Source organism: Choristoneura fumiferana, chromosome 13 (assembly GCF_025370935.1).
Source record: "Choristoneura fumiferana chromosome 13, NRCan_CFum_1, whole genome shotgun sequence".
Lineage (NCBI taxonomy): Eukaryota > Metazoa > Arthropoda > Insecta > Lepidoptera > Tortricidae > Choristoneura > Choristoneura fumiferana.
Genome location: NC_133484.1, coordinates 11,686,107 through 11,708,846, shown reverse-complemented (window position 1 = coordinate 11,708,846; position 22,740 = coordinate 11,686,107). Strand labels below are relative to the sequence as shown.

General features: G+C 35.7%; 2 protein-coding genes across 7 annotated transcripts; one reads left to right on the top strand and one right to left on the bottom strand.

Moving 5' to 3' along the window:
- The first annotated feature begins 440 nt into the window (after positions 1-440).
- LOC141434062 (retinoid-inducible serine carboxypeptidase-like) lies at positions 441-6,534 on the top strand. 2 transcript variants are annotated; one of them, XM_074096319.1, is made up of 9 exons: positions 441-531; positions 2,878-3,137; positions 4,295-4,394; positions 4,629-4,759; positions 5,283-5,366; positions 5,461-5,791; positions 5,877-5,954; positions 6,088-6,236; positions 6,380-6,534. In XM_074096319.1, exons 1-9 carry the CDS (start codon positions 483-485, stop codon positions 6,443-6,445), a joined length of 1,248 nt encoding a protein of 415 aa, XP_073952420.1. In that variant the 5' UTR covers positions 441-482; the 3' UTR covers positions 6,446-6,534. The 2 variants fall into 2 exon arrangements, with proteins under 2 accessions (XP_073952420.1, XP_073952419.1); XM_074096318.1 differs by having other exon boundaries at positions 5,283-5,393.
- On the bottom strand, positions 6,532-22,492 carry LOC141434061 (protein RUFY3). Of its 5 annotated transcripts, none has more exons than XM_074096314.1 (14): positions 22,219-22,492; positions 18,489-18,667; positions 18,295-18,416; positions 17,952-18,159; positions 17,463-17,641; positions 17,225-17,361; positions 16,104-16,162; positions 15,696-15,821; positions 15,444-15,584; positions 14,067-14,164; positions 11,677-11,818; positions 9,826-9,900; positions 8,252-8,488; positions 6,532-7,559 (listed from the first exon to the last, which is right to left on the bottom strand). In XM_074096314.1, the coding sequence occupies exons 1-14, from the start codon at positions 22,385-22,387 to the stop codon at positions 7,434-7,436; spliced, it is 1,998 nt and encodes a 665-aa protein (XP_073952415.1). In that variant the 5' UTR covers positions 22,388-22,492; the 3' UTR covers positions 6,532-7,433. The 5 variants fall into 5 exon arrangements, with proteins under 5 accessions (XP_073952415.1, XP_073952413.1, XP_073952414.1 ...); XM_074096312.1 differs by lacking the exon at positions 22,219-22,492 and adding an exon at positions 18,748-19,396; XM_074096313.1 differs by lacking the exon at positions 22,219-22,492 and adding an exon at positions 18,748-19,394 and having other exon boundaries at positions 18,295-18,404.
- Positions 22,493-22,740: the final 248 nt, after the last annotated feature.

Here is a 22,740-nt window from a genome sequence, read left to right as displayed (position 1 = left end):
GGTAGGTACATATAGTAGGCACAGCGTCACGAACGACCTTTCATTGTCTGAGAGGTAGAGCATGGCAAAAATATCAACTTTTAACCTTTTACTTTGAGGAAGTTCGTGACGGTAAAACGCGAAGACAAATCGTTGTTCTGTAAAGTTCGTGTTGAATATTAATCTGTAATGTGTATGAATCTATAGAATGTAAGAGGTTCGAGCTACAATGTCGGTTTATCCCGCAGATCGGATGTCATCCCACGTTTGTTGTTCCCTAATGGGAAGCGCGTGACAGTCTCCATTTAAATGAGCCAGGAATGGTGTTTGTAATTTTTGATGTTCATTTACCTCATTAAATCATCAAATATAAGTGAAGGAGTGATCTCACCGGGACGGGCTTCAGACTGTAAACGGCTTTGAGCGATATAAAAGTTCACACGCGTTTTGTGTTTGTGTTTTGTAAATAACTTTTTGAATAAAAGTTTTAGAAAAAAAATACAATGATGTGGTTACTAGTGTTTATTATTTTCACATTTGCTTACGAAGGAGGTAAACTTTTTCTTATATTATGGACCCGACCCACAGAGGTACAGTGTTTCCCGCTGTGCAAATATTAGTGTTAGCTTAATTATTGATAATTTAAAATAATTATCAGCTTAGTTTGAAGGCTTGTGCAAGGGCCGCCCGGATTGCGACCACCATCTTGCTCGCTAATCCTGCTGTGAAGCAGCGTGCTTGCACTGTTGTGTTTCGGCGTGGAGAGTGAGACAGCCGGTGAAATTACTGGCACTTGAGGTATCCCATCTTAGGCCTCTATGTTGGCAACGCATCTGCAATACCCTTGGTGTCGCAGATGTTTATGGGTGGTGGTGATCTCTTACCATAGCAAGTGGGTACTTGTTCGTTTGCCATCCAGTCGAATAAAAAACAAAAATTTAATGCAAGCCTTTTAGTGAAATTGTGATAAGTATTGAAATGTCAACGGTTATAGGTAGGTACTTTCATTACTAACACTATCAAAGTACCTACCTAATAATATAATAAAATAAACGTTTTTATCTATCTGTCTATCTATCTAATAGGGAAGAGCTCCAAATTTATAATATATCAAAATCAAAATTCGTTTATCTGAATTGAAAGGAACCCTTATAATTTTGCTATGTCCATGATGTCCGTTAGTCCGCGGCATAGCTTAGAGACTGTACAAGAAAGCTGTAATTTTACATGAGTACCTACATATATGTGTAAATTCTCACAACACAAGTAAAGAAAATATACTGAAAGCCGTCGATCCGCAAAAAATTACTTTGTTTTCCTATGTATGAAATATACTTTACTTTTTTTTGTCCCGTGATATTTATTATTTATTTATTATTATTTATCTACGGCCAAAGCCTTCGCGTTCTGAGTGAAGGCCTGTGCTAGCAGTGGGACGTATCTCTATAGGCTGGGATGACTACGAAGTTTAAATTTCACCACGCCAAAAAGGGGGAAAAAAGTTAAAAACTATTTTTAGGTTATCACCCCTACTACACGTAAAGTGGGGATGTTTTTTTCTCGTCTTGACCCAGTGTGGGGTATTGTTGGATAGGTTTTCAAAAACGTTAAAATTATAAGTTTGCTAAAACCATACATATTTCGACTTAGATAGATATCCATTTGCAACTAAGTGCTAAGTTTTGTTAGAGGCAAGTGTCTCCCCTTCTATAAGCTGCTTGGCCTGTAAATCTGAAATAAAAAAAACATGGTTGGTTGGTAATACTAATAATGAATTTAAAGGAAAACTATCACAATATAGTAGGTAGGTTTTACAAGTTAACGAGAAATAGTCTATCAAAACATAATATTGAATTTGCATTAGTTAGAACCCTAACTGCTCGTGGCCCGACCCGCACTTGGTCGGTTTTAAAGGTTCCAGAGCCAAAATGGCAAAAACGGAACCCTTATAGTTTCGCCATGTCTGTCTGTCTGTCTGTCCATCCGCGGCTTTGCTCAGGGACTATCAATGCTAGAAAGCTGTAATTTTGCACGGATATTATATGTAAACTATCCCGACAAAATGGTACAATAAACAATTATTTTAGGGTACCCCCCATAGACTTAAAGTGGGTATGATTTTTTTTCATCCAACCCTATAGTGTGGGGTATTTTTGGATAGGTATTTTAAAAACATTAGGGGGTTGCTAAAACCATTTTTCGATTTAGTGATGTGTTTGCAAAGTATTCAACTTTACAGTGCAAATTTTCATTAAAATCCAGCGTCCTCCCCTCTAACTATAGCGATAAGATTATAATTGTAAATACTAACACTATGGATTCAAAAGTCCACAGTAAATGATTTGTATTGTATTGTATTGTATTGTCTAAAATCCAAACCGGTGGGAGGAAAAATTTTTAAAAATTCAGGATGGTAGTAAATATATCAAACTTTCAAGAAAAACTATAACGGCTAACGGCTAAGTTTGCTTGAGAATTATTAGTAGTTTAAGAGTAAATAGCAGCCTAAGGTATAAAATATAACTAAACTTGGAAGATTCCGTATAAAATACGAAATCCTTAGAAAAATATTACGTATTTTTTTCGTAATGGCTACGGAACCCTATTTTGGGCGTGTCCGACACGCTCTTGGCCGGTTTTTTTTTATGATAAGAAAAAAACGAGCAGACGTATTATCTAATGGAAAGCAATGTCGGCTCCTGTAGGTAACTTATTTGTTCTATTACTTTAATCTTGAAAGGGCTTCTATTCTATCTAATCTGCCTGATGCCATTCATAAAAGTAGTCATTCACGGGACTTCACACGAGTACAGGAATTTGTAGTAAAAACTTTTGATGATTACCATTTTCTTTCTATCTTTCTTTATCTACCTACTTACACTAAATTTGCTATTGCAGAGACTCAAACGGATTTTAATCCTTACATGGAAGCATTTAATAAAAGACCGTGGAAATGCGACCAAGATTATGTGCAAGTGCGTCCAGGGGCATTTCTTTTTTACTGGCTGTACTATGCAGATGGTTCATCGACCGGGGCACACCAGAAACCACTTATAATATGGATCCAGGGCGGACCGGGGCTAGCTGCTTCTGGAATTGGCAACTTTGCCGAGTTTGGTCCATTAAATATGGATATGGAACCACGAAATCATACTTGGGTAAGAGCATTCTAGGTTCGAACAAAGCATACCTACCAACTGACTGACTACCGGAGAAACCAATGCGCAGGTTTTGCTTCTGCGAAAGTACCTACTTACTTACTTACGAACAGTGGCGTCTTTAGCCCATGTAGCGCCCGTGTGCAATTATTACTTTAGCGCCATCTAGGAAGCGCGCGGTCAAAATGGAATAGGTACAAAATGCCGCGGCCGGCGCCCCTAACACCGCTACGGCTACGCCCGTGTGCAACGCGCATCTGCTTACGAACTTTCGCAGAATACCTTGATACCATGGTCATGCATGAGAAATGTCATGTTTCGCATTCGTGACAGTTTTCTTTTGATTTGTTTTTGTAGGAAGTACTCGTAAGTACTATATTATTGTAATTGCGAAAGTTCGTCAGTTGGGTACCTATAATACAATACAAAACAATGACTCTTTATTGTACACCAGAAATAGTAAACGAAACGACACAGAAAACAGGTACACAGAGAGAAAATTACACGGTAAGCAAAAGGCGGCCTTATCGCTTAAGAGCGATCTCTTCCAAGCAACCTTTTTTTACAGGAAGAAGGAAGGACTAGTTTACAGCAGCGGCCGTATTGCCTAACGTTTCTGGCGCTCGCGATCGCAATCAAATGACAGTTTTTGTATGCGAAATCCGTCATGTGATTGCGGTCGCGAGCGTTAGAAACGTTAGGAAATACGGCCTCAGGTAATACGTCTGACCGTGTTAAGTAAATTTGATATCTAGATAGCGAATCGTCTGGAATATAGGGCTACTTTTTATCCCGTTATTTCCACGGGATACATCAACATAAAATCCCAAAATTTTAACCGCTAAGTCGCTCTTTGCACGGGTCTTCGTCATATACCGCAAATGAAAATATACTGTATAATTTTGGAATACCCATGGAAATTTTGTACATTTTTGTAGAAACATGAAAGATACACATTTGTGTGAAGTGTGTTCAAATAGGTAAAGGTAACACACAGATACCTACTCTCATTCACTCATTCGATCCATTCGTGACAGCTCTTGTGAATCGACCTGTATATAGTTGAAAGGGACACGCAGTAAATTGCTCGACCTAACAGGTGTTGTAACAAACCACGATTCCTCAAAGTTCATAATTAATTAATAATCAACTTTCAGGTGAATGGTAGAAATGTGCTGTTGATTGACCATCCAGTTGGTACAGGGTTCAGTTACGCGGTGGATGACTCTTTACTAGTACGAACAGATCGCGAAATGGGTAAGAACGTTATTGCTTTTCACATAACTGATATAATGCAAAAAAAATTACCTTTTTATATATTTTAATATAATACAATCAGTCAAATAAACCGCCCCGCGTCATACCCGGTGCCCTTAATACGCTTGCTGTGTTGAAGCGGTAAACCGCCATAGACAACCTTTGCACCAGAAATACGCTGGAAATAATCCTTGTAAATTGAATTTAATAATATAAGCGTATGTTTTTTTGCAGCAATAGATTTGTCAAAACTCATTAAAGGTTTCTTTAAGAAGCACAAAGCGTTCCGTCAAACACCAACTTACATTATTGGCCAAAGTTACGGAGGCAAACTAAGCCCAAGATTAGGATATTATCTATATACGGTACGTATTGTGCAGTGAATAAAAAAAAACGAATCAGGCGTTATTTTGCGGAGGTCCATATTAATGAAATAAAAACAATTACCTATTTTGCTCACCCGCGATCTTACGATAGCTACGCCTATGCAACCATATGTCTAACATCTGCTAGCATGGTGAACGGTTGTGTTGCTCTGAAGATGAACTCTGGTTGAGTTCAAACGAGTCAGTGTTGTGTGATGGTGGTGACAGTTGGATTTGTGTGGGTTCTTACGGTATGGAGGCGGAGGAGCTGCCTGAACACACATTTTTTGCACAGATGTAGTTATCCTAAGATCGCGGGTTAGCAAAGTATTTGTTTTTAGTTCATTAACGTCCACTTGCAGGCGTTTTAATCTAGGTTTAAGTGGTCTTAAGTCCTGTCAGATCCATCCAAAAAAATCAAAAAAATTAAGCCTAAAATCGTGATTTAAAAAAGCTTACAAGACGTTCTAAAAAACTAATACGTACTTACCTAGTAATACGTTATATGATTTGGTATTTACAGGCAATTCAAAAGAAGTCTCTCAAAATGAATTTTAAAGGCATAGGCATCGGTAGCGGCTGGGTCAACCCAAGAGAAAGCGCTTTGGTACAACCAGATTTCTTGTACCTTATGGTAAATATGGTGTATGGTATTTGTTTGCACTGGGAATAAGTATGTAAAGACGTATTTCCAATTGCAGGGCATCATCGACCAGAGCACGTACTTGCGTTGCAAACAAATCGTGAAGAACATGAGTGTTGTTATTGACAACAATGAATTCATGAGAGCGTTAAAACTAGATTCTGTATTATTCACCATGTTGCACTGGGAAACGTCAATGGAGATTAATTTTAATAATATCAACCAAGTCAGTCCCTACCCTGCATTGGACAAGTTGGAAATAAAAGTAAACAAATATGTTAAGCCAACGCTCTCACATGTAGTTAACCAGAGCCTGCAGTGGGAATATCGATCAGATATAGTATATGAAAACTTGTATCAGAACTTTTTTGTGCCGTCCACCAAATTCTGTAAGAAATATTATATTATCACTGCATGTATTTTTCTGTCAGATTTGTTTCTCAAGTTCTCAATAATAATTGGATTTCATTTCAGTAGAAATGCTCTTAAACAGCACTAAGCTTAAGATCACAGTGTATAATGGAAACTTGGATGTTGTAACGCCATTGGCGGGTAAGATCTTTTTAAATTCTTCAAATAGACGCTTTATCCATATTATAGAACAGAATAAATTCATTTATTTATAATGGGTAATATCATAATGCTTGAGTAAGTACTGAAATAAAGTGGTTTCCACATATTTCAGGAGCAACAAACTGGGTTCACAAGCTACAGTGGCACGGTGCGGAAGAGTTTAGAGATGCAAGAAGAGAGCCGATAAGGGGTTTTAGAAATGGATTTTATAAGAAGTCCAGGCAGCTGAGCTTATGGTCCGTCTTTGGAGCAGGACATTGGGTAAATTTATATATTTAGTATTACATTAAATATAAATTCCAGATTTTCTTGGTTTGACCGAAAATATATTTATAATCATAAAAACAAACGAGAATTAACTGCTATGTAATTTAAGTAAGCTTTTGGTTTGATTCTTATTCTAGGTCCCTGAAGACAATCCAACAGCCATGGAACAAATTTTGGAACACATGATTGACGAAGCTGAATAAAATTCGACTGTATATGGGGATTAATAAGCAAAATTCTATAGCATAACAAAAAGTATCAGTCACAAATAAAACACTCAAAGTACATCTTATGCTTCAATCTTTTTATATTTCCAGTTCATTATTTTAAACTGTAAATAAATTAGATATAAATATTTACAAATATTAAACAACAGTTTTGACCGATAAACAAGATTTAGTATAAGCACCACACTAGGTATATAATTTCAAACAATTTACAAATATAATATTGTGCTAAGTTCATTTAGATTATATTTTATAAGATACTGTTGAAAACATACAACTTTTAAATATTTAATATATAAATACATATTATTTAAGATATTACTGAGCATTATGCGGCAATACACCACATTTTAAAGATTGATTCAGATTCCAATTTTTTTTTTCAGAATGCCCAAAATTTAATAAAAATATCGTAGCCGTAGATTTTATTCCATATAATATAATTTGCTTCTCTTTTAAACTTAGACCTACGGCTGTTATTATGCGATAGCATTAAAATTACAATTATGTATACAATTTTCTATGACTATTTTTGTCCATAAATCAGACTTTGGAACTTACTAGACAAATAAGTCCTAATTCTAGCAAATTATGTCAAATAAATAGTTTAAATATTCGCAACGATTAAGAATAAGACCGAGATAACTTCATTATTTTGCTCATAACATAACTATTTTCACATTTAATATATGGATTTAAGTTTCAGAAATTCTATTTCCATTTACGTAGAGTCCGATAAAAAAGAGTAGAAATTAAATAAAGATGCCACTTTCTTTGTAACTGTCAGATTTCCGACGTAAAGTGCTAGAACACGGCCACAATTTTGTATGAGAACGTTTACTTCCATTCTCATGTGTTTGTTACTTTTAATTATCGTTTTCTAATAACTTTAATTCAGACCTTACATAAGACTTCACAAGTCTTAAAAATGCCATCTGTTAACATATTTTCAAGCGCTCTACTACTACGTTAACCTCACTTCAGCATAGCATGCGTCACATACGCGTACTGGTTTGGTGTTACCCGCTAATGCAACAGTTTTCTCACTGCATGCGCCGCAAAATATATGGCCACACCGCCTGCAGTGATGCTGAAATAAAAAAAAAAATATTTTAATTTTCCAATACAAACTTTTTTGCTCACTCTACAGTTCGTTAACTGTAGGTACTTGTATTCTAATTTAATACAAAATACATGTTCCTACTAAATTTCAAGTCAATTCGATCAATACCAACTAGGTGAAATTTACGTGAAATTAAACTTTTACTAGTTTCACCTTTTGCAAGATTTGACCTTAACAGATACACAAACATTGAAAGTTAAAGAAAAGCTCGGAAAAAACCGATTCAGTAGTACTGGCGACAAATTTTACTTCTAAGTTTTCGAGATTTACCAACGTAGGTATGTAAATTGATCAATCGTGGTTTATCGTCGATATAAACAGGCAAGCGACTTAAGATCCGAATCAATCGACCGAATCAAATTAACAAGTTGTCTGTCGGTGTTCGTTTTCATCCAAGTTATCCATAATTGCTTTTACGCTTATTATTGTTTTAATAAAATCTAATACCGTAGCAGATTTCCTATTATAAACCGCCGCTACAAATCGTGGAAGATAAGAAGTAAAGTTGTAAAGACAAGCATGTAGATAGGACATAGCGAGCTCTAATTTTTTTTACACAAGTTTGAGATAACAATGCAATGCAAAAATTTGCCACCATATATTATATGTCACATTTAGGTATATTGTTAAATTAGTTATTTATGGAAAAACAATCCTACCTTTCTTCTAGCTATCGTGAATTCTTTGGCACAAGCTGTGCACATGGTGGCATCTTTGTCACTGGTCCAGTTCGGTGTTTCTTCGGAGGCAGTGGCAGCTAGTGCCTCCTTCTCTAGTAATTCCGCTAATTGCAATTTATTCTCGCTAAGTGTGGCGCCAACTTCTTCTAGAGTCTTTTGCGCATCACTGTATTGCATCTTGAGTAGATGTTGCTCTTCTTGTAAAGATAAATATTTCTGGAAAAATAAAATGAAAAAATTATCAATGTCAATAATATGATAAAACAATAACACTTCCACAGTTCAGTGTGTCATATATATAGGATCTAGTCTATCGTCATCATCTACAAATTCTTCCGGAAATCCGGAATAGCAGATTTTTCGGGATTTATGACTGTGGTAAATAAATGTTTTCATAAATTGATCGATGTTCAAAGTACCGCGTACCGTGTAACCGAATCAAAAATTCTGGTAAAAACCTTTATAGGGGCGTTCAGTCAAACTAATCCAATAATCTTTAAAATATTTAGGATTATTTTGAAAACATCCTGTATGTAGGTATACATATTATGTATCATGTCATGACAGTCAAAGTAAAGTGTATGTAGATAAAAAAACTTAGGAAAGGCCCACGGCCCAAGGGCCAACAAGGGCACCTAATATGTTGATGTAGTGTACGGTTATGGAACTCTAGTTACTTAAAATGAGGAGCGGAATTTGTAATACGCTACTACTATATGAAAGAGGGACTTTGATTAAGTTTTTTTACTATATATCGTAACCGATCGTAAAATCCGCCAAATCACGAAATTCCAAGGCATATCGTGAAATTGCGCCATTTCATGAACTGGCTAAGGGACAACCGCCATATCGTTCAAAACGCAACGTTTATCGATTTGCCTAGTGACGTTTAGGCAAATCATGAAATTCCTAGTCATATCATGAAACGCCGCCATTTCATGATTTGGCCAGTTTAGGCAGATCATGAAATTCCTACGCATAACATGGAACGCCGCCATATCGGTTCTGGCACTTCGCCGGCCGCTGCCGCAGCACGCTCGCTTCGCTCGCTCGGCTCGTGCGATGTGGTCACAATTAATAATAACCACTCCTCGTTTCGCTCGTCGTACCAAAATTTTTCTTTTTTCGGCATATCACGATGTGCCCGATATAGAGATAGGAATATCGACGAATGCGTTGCTCTAATCGATCTGCCGTATTGTTTCTCAGGCACATCGTGATATTCCTGGCCAACGTTTAGGCATATCATGAAATGGCGCCATTTCAAGATATACCTAGGAATTTCGTGATTAGGCGGATTTTACGATCGGCCGCCGACATTATACACCATTAACCTAGTTCCTACATCTCAGTGTGCAGAAATGTGCCCAAATTTCTCCTGTATTCTAAGTACAGTTTAATGTCTTGAGTTACATGAATGGTGAATACTGAATACTGAAAATTATAATGAAAGTCTCCATCTCCATTACGGAACTATTATGTAAAAATTGTGAAAATATTAAATGCAACAAGATATGATGCCGTCAAAAGCTTTATTTTTTAACATTTCTTACCTGTCCAATAGATTTCAGAGATTCTACTTCCTGCGTTAGCATTGATATCTTATCTCGGTCCCGTACCATAGACTCCTGCAACATAGAAATTTGATCGAAATCACTAGGAGTACACGAACTTTTGAAAACACACTTTATGCATTGCAACGCACTACGCCTCAAACAAGGAAAACGGAAATTTTACTAGTTTTGGAGTCACAATACCTATACTTTTTTCTATCCTTCATCTAAAACATGTAGAGGCAACAAGTCATCCGACTTTTCTTGTTAACCGACTTCAAAAAAAGGTTATATTTTTTTTGTTGTTTTTTTTTTGTTTATTACCTTAGAACTCTGTCATTTATGAACCGATTTGATTTTTTTTTTCGTACGTCTAGGAATGCTTTCAATTAGGTCCCATAAGCACCAAATTAGAATCTGATGACTGGATCCTAGGAAAATCGAGGGAACTCTTCAAATATTGTAGGAACGCCTATGGTAATTTCAATATATTTAGGAGTAACTCGTGCATTTGCTCTTGAAAATCATCATTTGGTGAAGTGGAACTGATGATGAAGACCACACTTGACCAACGGAGCGACTACTCAATAACAAGTACTTCACGGGTTGAATTTCAATTACTTTAACGCAATTGCTTAGCAACTAAGCAATTTAAGCTCATCGTAATTCATATGGTGAAATGGAACGGGTGATGAAGCACCAGGACTCCTCAATAATGAACGTCTCTGCATCGGAAAAAGCAATTTTCAAGGTTTTTGCCAGTAGTTTGAATTCATTGTAGTGATGAAGCACCAGGACTCCTCAATAATGAACGTCTCTGCATCGAAAAAAGCAATTTTTCGTAAAAGGTGACGAGCAGTTGACATTAAACTATTGTATCTTAGATCTTTTATTTTACAGTAATAAGCGTGAATTTTTTTTTTTACAAAAAATAGAACAGACTACAAAAAACCATGAAAATTATTTTCTACCAGTCTGAAGTCTGTGCCTCAGCAGGAGCCAGCAGAAGTGATTGAAGCCCAATATACTCGTATAGTTGTAGATGAGGTAGACGATTATAGGTCCACTCTAAGTCGGTTCTATTTTTTGTTAATTTTTTTTTGTTATAGGTACTGTGACAAGTAAACTTTGTATAGGAAGTAAAGCAACCACTTCAAAATACTTACTTACATGGATTTCGTTGTACGAATGGTTGATTAACGCATTCACTGCCACCGACGCACATATGCGTTTTCGGAGCTTCGTCCAGTGCCGCTGTCATAACAAAGTTATTCATACATTTTGAACGCACATGTGCGTCGGTGGGACCTGTGGAAGTCAGGTGGCAGTGAATGCGTTAAATGTGGGTCTTATTTTTTTTTTTTTTAACTGTTAGTGTCTACTATGAGACGAAAAAGCCAAAACTTAGTTTAGCTGCTTCTAAACAGCCATCAACATTTCCTTTTATTACAGTATTTTTCTATTAATTTGATTGTTATTTAAAATAAGTAGCTGCAAACTCACTTGTGGATCGATTTCATAATTTATGGGTTTGAGAATAAAATAGTAAAATAGTTTTTTTTTTGCGAATGATTTTGGGAGGTCGCAACTAAACATCGAAATGCATATCGTCATAAAACAAAATGTAGTTGCAAACCGTATTTGCGATTGTTTGTTTATTCATTGACCTACTTAAATAGTTTCATCTCGGCCAAGACCAGAATTTTAGCCAGAAAAGTTAAATTTTAGATATTTAAGCGGGAATACTTTATATTCACTCATTCATCTCAGCCTATACACGTGAATAGGTTTCTTATTCGAGACAATTATGAATGGTTTCGTTTAATTTTCTCTAATAAATAAAAAACTTACTTGTAGCGAAGTTCTCCATTCGCGTTCTATTCGCAAATCGCCCTCGGCTGTGACCGCCCTGGTTTCAGCGTTAGCGGCTTTCTGTCCTAGCAACCTTGCGGTTTCCTCTAAGCTCTTCGTAGCTGCTTTGTCTTCTTTTAACCTGCATGGTAACTATGGTAACCATTTCTAGTGTAGATGGAAGCACACAATTATGATGAACCTAATACTAGGGACTGTCGCGAGGTAAGTGAAACGAATTAGTCAGTAGGGGTGAAACTCAATACAAGTCTTAACGTATTATAAAAAGTACAATGCTATGAAATTTCTCTTGGTTGTGATTTATTCAACTGGGTTTTGTATTGTCCGTTTCAGGAAGGATCACCTAAAAATAAGCGATGCTAACCCTTTTCCAGGTATAGTGAATGCTATTAACCGCATATAACGTACCTACCTAACCTACCTATAGAAATATTTGATCTTGCTAAACTTACAATATGGTACAAAATCAATTCAAGCCGATAAAAATATCCCTCGTAGGTAAACAATATAAAATTATGATTCATTTTGTTGTAGCGTATCTAAATTGGCGCGGCCTGGAGAACGGTTAATATAACACTTTTTTTTGTTTGGTTGGTAGGCATGGTTTTCCTAGAACTTCTAAGTCCTGGTATCTTCAGCTGTTTTTACATACATTATATAGTTTTATTAGCATAGTTAGCCAACTATTTTGGTCCTGTAGGCAGCGGTGGTCACCATGGGAAATAAATTCTTGTTTTCACGGACTTTGTACAATAACGTCTTGGCGTAGAGCTCGGTTTTGAGTTTCAACTCTAAATGACAATGACAATATTCCCCGAGCACATTGCTCATGATTAGCATAGAAAATAGCAAAAAAATATTCTAGAATTGGAAAGGGGTATTGCAATGCAGTCGATAGTGCGTATGTACCTATCTAGTTTGTAATGTAGCACTACTAGACTATGATGGTTAACTGATTATCTAAATTGATTGCACAAAAAAATATGATACGATGTATTTAGATGCCACAATGCTTCGAGTTTGGTACATACCTATAAAATAGTCTCATTCGTAAAACCAAATATAACTTAATGCAACTAAAATAACAATTTATTTTTCTCAACTTAGTTTTTTTGCAGTATTTTAATTAGTAGGTACCTGCATGGAAGGCATTATTCATACACAAAGGCATGCAAACACAAAGAAGATAGTGGCAAACCTACACAATTAACATAAAAAAAAACAAGCCAATATGGTCGTTTGAATAAAATACAGTATGCGACTGAATATGCTTTATTATAAATATATTTTTACATTACTAGAATCTCAGAATTACAAAACTATGCATAGGAACCCCAAGCCCTTGCTGGATCCCCAAATAATTGCTGCTAGATTCAAGCACAATTACTTTTTATCACATTCTAATTGCTAATTATATTTGTCTTTCAGTTTAATTATAAGTCATCGAAATGAGTTCAAATACAATTTGACAATTAGCGAATTACTTATAACAATAATACTGTAAATACAACTAGAAAATTATACAAAATACTTAAATTTTCTACATTATAATTTATAATTTTAGAATGTCGCTCGCTATCATGTGTGTCAAAATGATGTAACTAATTACTATAGTATTTTAGTTTCAAATTTCAAGCATACATTTAGATAACTCAACAATAATGTCAAAAATATAGTTTGACAAAACAAAAGATACCTGTTAACAGATCCTAACACAATCATTTAAAACAAATGAATGTAACAGAAAACGTAATACGTTTTAATTAATGATTACAACCAGTTTATTTAATCACAGCAACGAGAAAGCCAAAGCAACAGTAGCATAACTTTGGTGATAATACATCATTATAATCAGATTACAATTGAAAAAAATATACTATCAAAAAGTATTAGGTACATTGCTAGTTAATTGTGGGGGTTTGCCAATATCGAGTGGATAGGAACAGCCACCTACAACCCTAGTTTTCCTCACGCAAGCTGTGCATTGCAGCACACCTAGGTGCAATTCCAATATTGATATGTCAAGCGTCACATTAAAAGTACAATGGATAGCGTAAATCTAGGCACTCTTTTCCGAATGGCTGGAGTCAGACCGCGGACGAAAAAAAGACATCAATTGAAGATTTTTCTTAACAATGTTGGTTTGTATAGTTTTGTTAAAGTTATTGTTTTTAATAAGCCAATCTAAAAACAATCGGTCTATGTTAATTCGCCGATTACCAAAATGTCATGAAATCTAAAAAATATATGACATGCCACCTTGCCCAGTGACATGTCGTAGTATTGGTTTCTTCAGTCCGCAGTCCAACCGAGTCCCCCGGCAGGCTGGTCGCCTGATGCGATGTCTTAGAAAAAAGTTTGGAACCTACTTCTCATCAAGCTGATGTATTGTGCTGCCCATTGATTCAGTCTTTGCTTCCAATTTGGCTATTAGCTCTGTTTTATGTTTCAAGGAACTTTCACATTCCTAAAACAAGGCCAGTAAAATTTAGCAGAGTCGTAATGAAGTTCAGTTAATAGAGGGTCCAAAATGGTTAGTAAAAAGCGAAAATATAGTCTAAGCATGACATATCATAATTGTTTAGTGGCGTAAGCATTATTTTATAACCACGTAAACTTTATATAACTGTTAGTATACCATTTTAGGAATTATAATGTTAGCTGGTAAACTTCTAAGTCATTGTTTTTTTTTCTAGGAAATACTACCTTTCGAAAGGTACAAAAGTTGGAGCGCATTATAACTGGAAACAATTATGTACAGTAGGTACAAACAAGAGGCAGTAAAAATGTTAACAATAGAATAACACCTGTAAAGTTTACTCTCTAATTTGCGTTACAGATTTATCATTGCTGCCACTTCGTCGAAAAGGTGGTATTTCCTGTAGATTCAATTTTTTGTTCGGCGGGCCTTCATCCTTAGATTTTGAACCCTTTTGGGCTAAGTTGTCGGCTTTGAATTTTTCTAATTTGTCCCCTAGACTAGTTTCAGTAGTAATGGGAGATCTAAGGGCTTTGACTAGATCGTTATCGGGTCCTAGGAACTGGTTATATTTCTCAAGGTTGCTCAGTATTTTGCCAATTTGCTCGGCCTTCTCTTGAAGCCTGGAAACAACTTCGCCCTTCTGCGTCAATTCCATCTCGCATTCCTTCCGTACGAGCGCGGCATTGATAAATACAGCATTGTATTAGTATCGGGTGAGTAAATATATACAGAAAACGTTAAAGTGACATAAATATATCAATATTATTAGTAAATAATAAAAAACATATTGAAAAGTTCGTGAACGCAAACAAAGCGAAATATACAACTATTAAATAAGAAAGATGAGTGAAGATGATTTCAAAAGATTTATTTATTCTAATGCAGAAACTATTAATCAACGATGTAAGTAATAAGAATGCATGGGCGGCAAGTGTACGAGTTAAGCACCCACGCTCAATAAGAGGCCTTAGAGGGCAACGGCTTTGTTATCTGCCATTGTTGAAAACTGTGCGAACAGAATCTGTATAGAACCTAAGATTCAAACCATAATGAAGAGAGAGCAACTGGTGAGCGCCATTTTAGAGGTCAAAGGTAAAAAGTGTTACGGCGGTTTCTCTTGAATGGTCGCGTTAGTATAATACTTAATCAATTTGAATACAAATGAAACTAAACAAAGCGGTAATTTTGATCCTTAACTGGTGAAGTTATAACCCTGTTAATTACACCATGCACTTGTGTTATGTTAGTGTATAATATGGCTTACCTGTAATTTTTTGTACATTTCCAGATTAATTAATTTGATATCGTCAAGTTGCCGTCTTAACGATATGATTGTGTCTTGTTTATCGTGAATATCCTTCTCCAATAATTTCATAGCTACCTCCATTTCAGCTTTAAGTGACATCTGTAAGATCAAAATTTTGCGATCGCATCAGCTTATTATTTTTTACTGCATACATAATAGTTATTTTATAAAAAATATATTTTTCAAGATATGTATTTGTTTTCTAAATACCTGCAAATCCAGTTCCCTTTGCATTTCAGCGTTTTTCTTTCTCTCTTCGTCCAACAACTTTCCCAGTTCGCTGTCCTTTTCATTCTTAGCCTTATCAGATGTGACACTTTTGATACTGCGTTTTTCCTGAAATTGTTTAAGTGACTCATCTGTATTTATATAAACTAATACATATTATAGTGAAATTGCAAAATACGAGAAAGGACATTTAAATTGATAATTTGATTTTATCATTAATTAAAATTACTTCGGCATTAGGCAATAGCTGCCTTAATACAATCAGCATATTAGTAAACACAATATGAATACGTTAAACATTAGCACTATTATGACATCAGCCGTTGTTTTGTTTATCATGGTAGTCTAGCAACTTTTCTAATATGTAAACAACTTCAACATAACCCTTACCTCCTCATCCGATTGCAATTCTGTCACTTTCATCCTACTGTCTTTGGTGATATCTTGGCCTAGACAAAAAATATACACGTGTTAAAAGCGGCACATAAATAAACACATGTCAAAAACAAAACAAAACACTGCTTAAAATTGGCACAAATCTAAAAATAACTTACAAGACCTCGTCCAAAACGTCGGTCTCGATTGAGTTTTTGCCGTAGTATTGCCCATTTATTTAACTTAAGCGATAGAGCATAACGGCGCGGACACTAAATATTGACTGTCATCAAAATACGTGCGACAACTCTGGCATACTAATGCCGACTAAACTGCATGACTCACAAATGGTAGACTGCAAGGTGTCTTATATCTAATATCCTATTATTATTTCCGTCGCGATCTTGATATAGAAGAATCGCACGGTTTAATTGAATTGTAGTCATCAAAGTGTCTTACACTAATTACAGTATTTCGTTGATTACCTCGTTAGCGTAAATACAATCTGATGAATAGTCACTAATTTCCTCTTTTGTGTTGTGATAATATGAACGTTACAGAAATCCCCATTTCCGTAATTATTATTTTTGTTCAGAATCGGTTTCATATCGCTGTTCGTAGTTGGAGTAAAATCCACAATTTATTAATAGTAGGTATCTAACTAAGTAACCAACGTATATTTTTATGTTAAAATTATAAAAGTAAATTCATTTAAAAATTTGTATAGGTATTTCTAGACTCCAAGAAGTCTAAGAGAATGAGTTTAGGTTAAGAATATTTTGTGTACCATCGTCAATATAAGCCTTTGTATTGTACTTACATACCTACATTATTCCATTGTGCTTACGAAGTATCTTATTAGGCTTATTACGTATTTTATACGAATGTACGTAGTGAAACCAGTTTTAATTGTTTCAATAATGACATCGCGAAGCCTAACAAAGAAAATAATTAAATTTATTGTGCAAGAAAACATTCTACGCTGAACTACGTCATGATGCAAATGGTTTGACTGTACATGAGGATAACAGAATAGTAATTTTGCTTTACTATCATTAAGTCGAGAATCCTAACTATACATGTCATAACACTAAATTACCTACTATTCACTCATTAATATTACAAAATATAATTACCTAAAGCATGTTTGAGTTGATTGTTTTCTTCAACCAAAGTGATCATCGTGTTTTTGGAAATCGCTAAATCCTCCTTCATTAGGGCGTTTGTTGTGGTCAGACTTTCTACTTTGGCTTGAAGATTGGCCACTGTTGCGCTGAAAACGTATCCATCTTTAAAACTAAATTTACAACAATACAAAATAATGTTTTGAGGTGTGATAATCTGTTAATCATCTTAAAATATTACAAGACGTACTTGAGATGGCGATTTAGCTCTTCAATGTAGTTCTTTTGATCGAGCATAGTATTAATGTGGCGTTGTTTGGGTTCCGTATTGGCGTTGTTCCCGTTGCTAGCTAAATCGTTGGAAGAGTTACTGCCGCGCAGGTATAGAGAGAAGTCTATTACACCTTGTTGGCTATCCAGATCCTCTTCCTACAACAAATTCATGTCATTAGATCTGACAAAATATCTAATACCAGAACTTAATCATACAAAAGTAATTATACCTACATAATTAAGTAATTATACATAATCATTTATTTTTACGACACGACTAGGTAAATGTACAACGTAGGATTGACTGACTGTTAAGCTTTATGTTATGCCATGTGATTCCCGACTAAAAAAACATTTCCTCTATGCGGAAACCGACATCTTTTTAATCTACCACGCTTGTTTAACACAAACCCACTTAAACCGTAACAATATGATTACGAAACGCGTAAAAACATTGCAACTGTACCTTGACACACAAATTGCAGTCGACAACGTTGAGGCCGACGAGCAGGCCCGTGATAATGACCGCCTCATCGTTCAGCATCAATGCGTGAGGCTCAAAATACTCCTCTAGTGTGTCTTCTCGGTGTTCCAGCAAGATCCTCATGTAGTCAGCGAGCCGCTTCTGCATCAGCGCCAGGCGCAGCCAAGCGCGAGCGCGGCCCATGGCGGTTCTTAAAAAAACATCTCACTTTAAGCGCTTATATCTTGGTAAGTTGGTACAGTAATAAACTAACCTGCTTACGCATATCCCTGATATTTTTCACAAAAGTCAATAAAAAAAAGAATTTTGAGACAAGTGAACTTACTTGACAGTTGGAAGATCTCGGACACTCGCTGTAATATCAGCCGCTTCGAGCGAATATTTTTCAACCATTTGAAGAATATCCCAAAGCTCTTTTTTAGGACCAAGAAGTCCCTGTAAATGCAACTGTTTTAATTAAAAACACTATTCAAATTTTATAAAACAACAATTCGTGTTGCGTGAAATGTAAAACGATACCTTTTTCGGTTTGAGTCCATGCCGCATTACATGCTCGAGGACGATAAAGAAATGATGCAACGGAAGATGGTCGCTATCTAGCATTCTTCCATAACGGACCGATTGATCAATCAGCTCTTTAACAATCAACTTGGAGATGTTGACCAGATTACTGCGCTCAATCACCACAGGATCACGTGCTACAATGAAAACATAGCTATGTTATCGTTAGACGACTTAATAATGTAATCCGACGTAAACATAACCGCGTAATTGTTACCCATCAAAGAATGCATGGGGTCGTCGGGAGATGTGATAACTCCAGGTTCAGTGGGGCGAATGTAAGAGTCTTGCATCTCCATGTCATGTAATTCCTTGAGGCAGAGCCATTCTCCGTCGACGGAAACGCGGAAGTTGCACAGATAGATGGTGTCCTGTGCGCCAGCCATCTCGGCGTCGGGGTTATCGCCTGGTTGGTTGATGTGCGAAGGAATGCCCTCGGGCAGGGAATGCACCTCGTGAACCGCCGTCAACGAACGCATAATAAACCAGCAAATAAACCGTAAAGCGAAACAACGAACACGCGACCGTGAATCTTGAATCACTCCTTTGAATGCATTTCACTGTATTCTTTACAAAAAAACATGAATTTCGTTACGTTAGCGAAATACACGATATTACTCAAATTTGTTACTCCATAACTCAGGTCCATAGACGATATTTGCTAATAATGTAATTTGAGTCGTTCTAGTTCACACAATACTGAATAAGTTTTCCAGTAAGTTCAGTACGAACAAATATTGATTTTCTAGCGTATGACTACCTCCTAGAAGGGGAAAAAATCAATACCTTCCCCGTGTGCTGCCATCTGTTACGAGTGGCGGATAACACTAAGTAAAGTAAACGGCCAGCCCTGAAGGAATTCTGCGTTTCGTAGTTATTTGCTAATGACACAGATGTTGCTAAATTTGGTAGTTAACTATCATAAATATTTTTTATATTAAATAATCAATGCCATTGTGTTATATAACATAAGTATGCAACTAGATTCTTCAGTGGCCCATAATTAAATTTTTGCCTTAGTATGTAATGAAGACAAAAAAAAAGGTTTGTTCTTTTATGCCTAAAAAAAATTAAGAAAAATAAACAGTAGGTATGGAATGGTATTTTTCCACTAGATTGTTTTTGAATCTTTAATAGCAAGAAAATTATTTTACTTTCTAGTAAGTATTCACTGTACTATAGGTACCTACTGTACTTTTATGTTAAACACCATAACCCTCCTTCGGGCAGTTGGGTAAAAGGCATAATTTATTATGGTTCCATAGTTATACAAGGAACCCTTATCGTTCTAGACTGCTACTTTAGAAAGCTGGTAAAATAAAATTTAAAAATATATTAAATTAAAAAAAAAAATTAGAAGAAAGGAATTTTTAGTGTACATGCCTACTTAGGGGATTTTTTTTCTCGTCTTAATCCGAAGTATGAGGTATTGATAGATAGGTCTTACAATAACATGACTGCGAAGATCATTGTATTACACTTTAAAGTGCTACAGATCTGGCCACTCACGAAGGCGCGCCACTCCACATTTTATAATTGTAGTTTTAAACGTATCTGTACGACAAGTCTATGTGTGTGTAGCTCGAACGTGTCCTCAGTCACAAGCGTACCGCCAGTCACGCACACTGAGACTAAGACAACGTGTAAGTACGAGGTTTACTTGTGCACATTGATAAATAGCTGTGGAGGGGCGCGCTTTCGTGAGTGAACAGATCCTTAATTTCTTTTTCATCTCTCCTGTTCGGAAAGTTTAATTTTCATGGGTAGGATGAAAAGTATTTTAGGGTTGAAAGTTTTCTTTTAATTTTTCGATTAGCCACGGAGTCGAAGATAATTGAGTTACGTCAATGACACTTCTTTTTCACGTTTCAGCATGGCCATCTAGATGCACGTTGTGACCAAGGAGCTTATATACAACACCGGAGGGTGAACGCCGAACATCTGTTTGAAACAAGAAATTTGATCTTTATTAGGTATGTCACAAACATATTCCATCTCTTTCTTTAGTTAGGTTAAGAAAGAGATGGAAGTCATTTGTGAAATGTGAAAGAAAGAAATAGAACATATAAATAAGTAATAAAAGTCAAATTTCTTCGTTCAGCGTTGAACCTCCAGTTTTGTATATAAGCTCCTTGGTTGTGACCAACTCGATTTTTTTTTATAGTCGGCCGTGGCAAGAGGCCAGTCGAAAAGGTACCGTTTGAGGTTGGATATAAGTAAATTCAATTTATTATTATACTCATTTTTTTTGTAGTATTTTACTTTCCTCACAGTCTAAATGAAAAGTAGAGTGTCTAACTCAGGTGAAATTACCCATTTCCCCTCAAACTATTGGCATTCTCACTTTGTTCGAGCGCTAGAAATATCTCCGGTGAAATGGGTCACTTTCCACTTTTCATTGGTTATCAATTTACTAAGTCCTCATCCCCTCTACAAACTAAACCGTTAGCTGAAAAATTCTTAAACCTAACTTACTTACCTAACAAATCTAAAAGGGAAACTATCACACTAAACAAGTAATATTAACTATTTCATGCATCTTAGTATGGAACCCTATAAAGAACATGTCGCGCTTGGCCGGTTTTTGTTTGTACATAGAGGGTGGAGTCTGAAACAATCCCGAAAAGTATTTCACAGATAGACAGCCACACTATTTTAGATAAACTAAAGCTACTTTTTATTCCAGGAAAATCTAAAATTCTTGTAGGCAATCACTGTTGTTATATATTTTTCTCTAATATCCTAGATATCGTACATAAATGTTACAGTAATCATGTATTATGCATCTCTGTCTGTTAGTTACTTTTTCATTGCACAACTTTGAACTAAATTTCAAAGGATGTAAGCAAAGCAGACATTTATCTATTGAGAACAGTAGGACAATTCACACCAATTGACCTATTACCAAAAAGTAAGCAAAGCTTTATGTTATGGGTATTAGGCAACAGATAAACATACTTAAATAGATAGATACAATATTAAATACACTAAGCCATCAGGCTGTGAAAATTCTGCAGGTAGCACACAAATTTCTTGCCTGGCCATGTAATTAAATTAAATTTTTACTTTATGTTGGGTTTGGATACAGTATTGCTCAAACCCTCTCATAGTGGGGGGAGATTCGGTGCGCCACTGGGAGACATCATTGCTCTAGTCGAAAATTGGCAGTTTTTTTAATTTAAATGTCAATGGATAGAGCAACTCATAGAGATGTTTTGAACAATAAATAAAACCAAAAAATAGTGACCAGTGACCTCACAGTTCAAGTTGTAGTTCAGCCATACTAAATTGAAAAAAAATATATGGTGGTGATGGATAAATGAAGATGCAGGCTTTGTTAAAATTATTGTAGTAGAGATAAATTAAAGCTAATGTGCCACAATTTTTGCTAAAAACGAAACAGATGTTACATCATTAGATGCACATCAATATTGTGATGTGTGCACATAAATTAATTAGATAACCTGAATTTTACTAATTCTATCAAGTCTGAGATCAATTTTATCGCGTTAGTTATCTCTATTTGCAATAAAAAAAAAACAACAACGCTTCTGGACAAGGCAACAGATAATGTTTCTCTTATTAAGTAAAGCACTACAGGGTTGTTGTTCTCATGTTTTACCTACACTGACTCCTTGAACATAATCAAAGGAAGCATCTTATTACATTAAGAAGAGTAGGTACTTACATTTTGTACTGGAAAAAAAGGATCTCTCGGGTTTTGATACCAGAAGTTCCGGCCATTTGTCTTCTCTTGCTGATGAAACGGAAGGAGATCTCTCGAAGAACGCCTCTTTAAACGACGTCGTCGATGTTGCTGGAGATACTTCGGCATTATTATCTTTCGAAGAAGCCATAATTACATACAAGTTTTAGAAAACATTTCGCACACGAAATGTAATTGATGAAGGGTTTATTTTTACGATCGCATTATATTTTGTGATACGATCCGTTTCTTTTTTTTTCTTTTATTCGTCGGACAGCTAAATGATTGCAGGATTTTGCGTACTTGTTACTTAGGCCTAATTTATATAAATTTCTGTAACTAAACCAGAACCGTATTGTCTGAAGACAAGTGAAGCCAAAACGTAAATAATATAACTAGAATGAATACAGAAGCAACATGTTTTACGTAAAACAGAATTAATCTGCGATTGTAGGAATAAACTTATTGCGACGTGTCAACAAAATTTTGACTGATGACACCTGT

Coding starts and splice junctions, on each gene's coding strand:
- LOC141434062 (XM_074096318.1), top strand. CDS start 483: ATGATGTGGTTACTAGTGTTTATTATTTTCACATTTGCTTACGAAGGA. Junction 4,760..5,282: donor TAGGATATTATCTATATACG/GTACGTATTGTG, acceptor TGGTATTTACAG/GCAATTCAAAAGAAGTCTCT. Junction 5,792..5,876: donor TGTGCCGTCCACCAAATTCT/GTAAGAAATATT, acceptor ATTTCATTTCAG/TAGAAATGCTCTTAAACAGC.
- LOC141434061 (XM_074096312.1), bottom strand. CDS start 19,009: ATGCGTTCGTTGACGGCGGTTCACGAGGTGCATTCCCTGCCCGAGGGC. Junction 15,585..15,695: donor AAAGGGAACTGGATTTGCAG/GTATTTAGAAAA, acceptor TTGATCTTACAG/ATGTCACTTAAAGCTGAAAT. Junction 8,489..9,825: donor CTCTGAAATCTATTGGACAG/GTAAGAAATGTT, acceptor TTATTTTTCCAG/AAATATTTATCTTTACAAGA.